We start from the raw sequence: 5140 nt of genomic DNA, 5'->3' as shown, positions 1-5140 counted from the left end.
CGAAATGATATAATCGTAACATACATTCAAAGACTTCTCAGAGTAATGCAGACAACTCCACCCCAAATGATTACTTAAACCAATATATAGCTGCGTAGCTTTATTTCTCAAAGGTCAAGTTTCTGTCATTCACACAATCACATTTTTTTTTCCCACATTTAACTTAACATACAGTTTACAGGTTAGGATTTATCTTGGCAGATGAATTTGACTTTTGCAAAATTGGTCTTAAATTGAATAACTGCAATCAGGCAAATATGTCAATGTAATGCTGAGGACCTGATCCCATGTGGAGCACCGTCCAACGACCAGCCAGAAAGCTGGAGACAGATCAGCCTCCAACTCCTGGGAAAAAACTTCTCACTCCGGAGCTTCTCCAAAGCGTCTGGACTTGCTGTCGACACTCCCTGCCTTTAATGTATGATCAAGAAAAGCTTTTACTCATTACCCTCATGAGCGCCCCTCCTCATTCTTGTCCTAACTGCTTTCGTATGTTTAATAATACTGCTTTCAGATGTAATTTGTTCCCTTAAGGTGCATCAGGAGAAAGGTTATGCAGTAGTGTTCTGCTTCGCCAATACAGAATCATCCAACAAGTCATATTACACAAAAAAGTTTTTATATATATATCTATAAGGGAGATCCAAGAAAATATACACATTTTTATTCCATGTCCAATAATTAATAACAGTTTGTAACAATTTCAATTGAATCAAACTTCCACAAAGGCTATCAACTTTAGCAACAGAGCACAAAGATGCTCCTTACAGTCATAATGAGCAAGAATGGATTACACTCACTTAACATCGCTTACTTTAATATCTGCTAAATACAAGAGGGGGAGTTAGCATGACACGCTACTGTTACAGATTAATTATTATCAATGTACTGAACAAAAATTTGTTTTCTGCCCCAATAATCATTGTGGCATGATTAAACTAAACATCACTCAACCAAACTCAGCTGCTCCTGACAGACTGCTTTGGAAGTCACCCCTGTGGGAAACACAAATCCAGCCTGGGCCTTACTAAAAAAAAAAAGGTGCAGGGTCAAATTCCAGTGTCCTTGAGCACCTATACAAGCCTGAATCCATGACTGTTGCTCAGGTTGCTTCCAGTTGTGTGTGAGCACTGTGAATCACCCAAGAGCCACACACAGAAGTAGTGTGATGTCCTGTAGAGCTATGCTGACTCACAGTAAAGACACTTTGGTCAAACACATTGCTGGTGGAAAACCAGAGAGCCACTTGGGTTAGGAAACCCCACATTACCCTCTCCCTTGTAGGCCTAACTCCCCCCTCCGCTGTGATGAAAGTAGAGAAAGCACCTCTGCTACTCGCCTCTTCTGTTTATTTACCTTCAGAATTACACCCTGCTCCTCTTGGACCATGTTCCAATGTGTTTTGTTATGTTTCCTTTCAAACAGAATATCTACGCGTGTGGTCCCTGGTCATATTTAGCTAGTACATGCACACATATGTGCACACACACTCCCATTCAACTTTCCCCCTGTGCCAGAGATCCCCTTTGCCCTTCCCCCTACCCCTAACCAAACATCGCAGGACAGCAACAGGGAACTTCAAAGTGGCCGGAGGGGGTACTTCTTTTTTTCCTGGTACTTGTCATCATCTAAGGGACTGGCTGCTCCCCTTATTACTCTAATTGCTTCCAACTGCTCCTGGAGGCTTTGATGAAGGGAGCCATGGAGCATGCTGGAAGCACCTGTTGTTGCACAGAGGAGCACAGGTGGCCCTTACTGGTGAAAGTGGTGGCGAAGCATGTGGACAACGCTGCTGTTTTTCACCTTCACAAAATCTTAAAAGTCAAATAAACACAATGGAGATTTTATTGTAAACTCGGATTTGGGCAGTTGTGAAATTGCAGTGATACAGGAGAGAAGAAAACATCTGGGAAAAGAAAACTTCTGACAACACGTTGGCAGCACTCTGGCGCCATCTTGTGGCGGTGTTAAAAGTCCAGGAGCTGCAACAGAGAAAGAAAAGCAGGAATGTATGCATGTTAATCCAAGCAGCTCTTACTAAAAATAACTCATTTGACAGCTCTGACAAAGTTTCTGGTACAATGACACTCAAGTAAGATTTGTCATATGTCCACATTGCTTCTTACTTTCAACCAGCATTTTATTGTAAAACCTTATTAGCAGCTGGGCTACTAGAGTTGCTGAAACATTTAGTAAACTTGCATTTAATTACTTCAAAACACACAAGTAAAATCTCACATAATCACCTTAGTTGAGCTTGAACAACTCTCATTATATAAAATACGCTGTCTTTAATACCACAGAGAGATAACTGTAACAGAGGCTGATGATAAAATATAAGGCAAGGTCTTAATCTTACTGAATCCTCACAACCTGGTGTTATATGTGGTTAAATCACTCCTAGGTTTCGAAGGTGACCATGGCTGTATTTACACAAAACATCATTCAAATGAATGCTGCCTGAGTAGCAAACTAATCATTTAAAAACAATAATCAAAGAAATGGAAAGCTGAGCTGCGCACCAGCTGTGGTAGGATCTTTTCAAAGTGCTCAATCTCCACTTGGTCACAGTCCTCTGATTCAGCTTGTTTCTGCGATCTCATAGCAGCCTCTGGGAATGGGAGAAGAGTTTTATCATCGTCATGCAGCCGAATAGTGTCTCACGGTTGAATAAAACCACAAGAAAACTCAATACCTTCCACAAACACTTTCAACATCTCTGCCATGAGGAGAGCGGCATCCCCGCTTACTGTAACACAGAGAGATTTTAAAAAAGTCACGCATAATAACAGCCGTGTTGCGCGCGCACACACATAAAACAAAAACAAAACAAAAAAACTCACGCTTGGTTTTGTCCTCCTTGAAGAAACTAGACAGGAGTTTGCTTACTGTTTCCTGTAAGCATGAATAGAGCATGTGATAATGCAGTGTACAACTCAACAATGATTTACATAACAATGATGATGATGATGATCTTGGAGATCCTTCTCTCTCGCGCACCTTCCGCCTGCCAAATTACTTTTGAAAAATGCCGTTCTCTAAAATATCAGCTATACTTCGTTGTGAACGTTTTCACAGAAAATGGTGGCTGCGGGACGCTTTATTGAGCCATTGTGGACCACTCTTCCATTCGGCGCACGTCACATTTCGCCTGAATATCTGAGAACTTAACGAGGTCAAGTCTGATGTGTCGTTTAAAAACATTTACGGTGGATGTAAAAACACGAAACGAAAGGTAAGTCAGCGAAAACTAAGAGTCGGGGTTCTCTTGGTGTATTCTCAGAGAAAACTCTCACCTAATAAAGGTGACGATGTATCTGCTCCTACCTTCTTAAAGCAAATTGCTTCTCCCTTCTCCGCCATGTTTTGACGCTACGGAGAAACTTGGCGCTCTGTGCAGGCATTGGCTGTTGCTCTGTGACGTCAGTCATACCGCGGCGCATACAAGGAAACGTCCCTTTAAATGGCATTGATCATTTCCGTTAATGTCAGTAAAAAAGCTTAAATAGCAAAAGTTTAATTGTCTCCCTTTTTTAATTTAATAACATTTAACAAGCAGCGGTTACAGCACAAGACGTTTGATTGTTCACATAGATTTTCAGGTCATTTGAATAAAAACTTAAAAGAAAAATGATAGAACAACATAATAATGGCTTTATTTTTTAGTACAATTAGTGGGGGTTATAGGTACACAATGTTGACAAGTCATATGGCATTCACAGTGGCATTGACAGTACAAAGATATAACGAGTTAATTTATGAAGATGCAACTATATGTATCATACTAGAGAAATTCAGAGGTATTATTGTGTCTTTATTCATTAATTTCATCCTCTAACCACTGAGCGTCTTCAAGTAAGTAGCCCAGACCCACTGACGGCCCTGTTGCAGCTTTAGCAGGAGCTGCATCTATCTCATCATCTGAATCCTCTTCAGTCTGCAAGACAGATTTTGATATCAAGTGACGAGGGAGCAGGCAGCAAATTTTCTCTGACAGAACAATACACTGGCTTTCTCTCACCTTGTTACAGACGAACCGTTTCACTTTCACCTCAGTTCCTCCAATATAGTGAGGACCAGCCCAGTCTGCTTGGTCTGCTTCATCTTCTGTAGAAAACATCACAAAGGCCATTGTTGTATCATTCCCGGAATTGGGATTTTTCTTGATCTGCAATTAGATTCATAAGGTTATCTTTAATTCTTTTTTTTTCAACCATTCATGTCAAAAGACATAGGACAAAGACAGTAATAAAAGCAGTATATTTCAATCTTTACCTTGCACGATGTAACAGTGCCCCATTCTCTAAAGTAAGCCTGTATGTATCTGTCATTTATGCGGGGATTTAGTTCCATGAGAAGCAATCCATGATCCTGTTACATGATAGAAAAATCCTCTCATGATATTGATGTTTCAGCAAAAATGCTCAAATTGAGTAAAGTGAAATCAAGTTGCTCCCTTTTAAGTCAGAGAAATGTTACCAAATTGTAATGTTGGGCCAAACTGGCTGTGTATTTCTTCGGAAGACTAATGTACATTTTTTTTTTCGGTTCTGTCTTTGCGTTTTCTGCGAAAAACAAAAAAGAGTTGGAAAAAATGTGTAGCTCTAATTTTGTTTGAAGTGAAAGGTAAAAAAAAATTTGCAATGAAGCATGAGATCACAGGGAGCTTTTACTCACCAGAGGCCATGACTCAGCTGCAGATGTGAAACTAACCTCTTCTTTAAAGCTCGTCAACTCAAAGGAGAGAACTTCACATGGAGTGGACTAAAGGAGCATTTATATATATACTGTTGACAACAAGGAGAGCTCCTCCCACGTAGAGTTATGTCTTTTACTTTGTGTTCACAAGAAGATGTTGTCGAAGTCAACCAACTTGTACAGCAGCCAGGACTAAATTTTTTTGCATCTGAAAATTGATGACACAACTTGAGTACAGTATTATGTTCTTTGGAAGCATGACCTCACTTGGTGGTACACAGAAGGAAGTCACTCAAGGTATTTCCAGGCAAATTGACTTGGGAAAGTTGTCATGCCTGCTCTTCCTCCATGTCCACGTTCAGCATTACCAGCCGACTGATCGCAGGCTCTGACACTACAATTCCCAGAATTCCTCACTTCATGTTATCATTGTCTGCACCTG

General features: G+C 40.4%; 2 protein-coding genes across 2 annotated transcripts; both read right to left on the bottom strand.

Moving 5' to 3' along the window:
• Nucleotides 1-1860: 1860 nt before the first annotated feature.
• cenpx (centromere protein X) lies at nucleotides 1861-3394 on the bottom strand. The gene is made up of 5 exons (XM_072368599.1): nucleotides 3328-3394; nucleotides 2844-2895; nucleotides 2696-2749; nucleotides 2523-2611; nucleotides 1861-1982 (listed from the first exon to the last, which is right to left on the bottom strand). Exons 1-5 carry the CDS (start codon nucleotides 3361-3363, stop codon nucleotides 1968-1970), a joined length of 246 nt encoding a protein of 81 aa, XP_072224700.1. The 5' UTR covers nucleotides 3364-3394; the 3' UTR covers nucleotides 1861-1967.
• A 388-nt stretch (nucleotides 3395-3782) lies between these two features.
• On the bottom strand, nucleotides 3783-4539 carry LOC140273571 (heterogeneous nuclear ribonucleoproteins A1 homolog). Its single transcript, XM_072369183.1, has 4 exons — nucleotides 4480-4539; nucleotides 4276-4371; nucleotides 4022-4168; nucleotides 3783-3937 (listed from the first exon to the last, which is right to left on the bottom strand). The coding sequence occupies exons 1-4, from the start codon at nucleotides 4534-4536 to the stop codon at nucleotides 3815-3817; spliced, it is 423 nt and encodes a 140-aa protein (XP_072225284.1). The 5' UTR covers nucleotides 4537-4539; the 3' UTR covers nucleotides 3783-3814.
• Nucleotides 4540-5140: the final 601 nt, after the last annotated feature.

This window comes from Leuresthes tenuis, unplaced genomic scaffold, assembly GCF_036924035.1.
Source record: "Leuresthes tenuis unplaced genomic scaffold, fLeuTen1.0.hap1 SCAF_17, whole genome shotgun sequence".
Taxonomy (NCBI): Eukaryota; Metazoa; Chordata; class Actinopteri; order Atheriniformes; family Atherinopsidae; genus Leuresthes; species Leuresthes tenuis.
Note: the sequence above shows the minus strand (reverse complement) of the source record. Positions and strands in the feature narration are given on the sequence as shown.

Coding starts and splice junctions, on each gene's coding strand:
- LOC140273571 (XM_072369183.1), bottom strand. CDS start 4,536: ATGTACATTAGTCTTCCGAAGAAATACACAGCCAGTTTGGCCCAACAT. Junction 4,169..4,275: donor GCACTGTTACATCGTGCAAG/GTAAAGATTGAA, acceptor ATCTAATTGCAG/ATCAAGAAAAATCCCAATTC. Junction 3,938..4,021: donor AACGGTTCGTCTGTAACAAG/GTGAGAGAAAGC, acceptor TCTGTCTTGCAG/ACTGAAGAGGATTCAGATGA.
- cenpx (XM_072368599.1), bottom strand. CDS start 3,363: ATGGCGGAGAAGGGAGAAGCAATTTGCTTTAAGAAG. Junction 2,896..3,327: donor AAGCAATTTGCTTTAAGAAG/GTAGGAGCAGAT, acceptor TCATGCTTACAG/GAAACAGTAAGCAAACTCCT. Junction 2,750..2,843: donor CAAGGAGGACAAAACCAAGC/GTGAGTTTTTTT, acceptor TCTGTGTTACAG/TAAGCGGGGATGCCGCTCTC.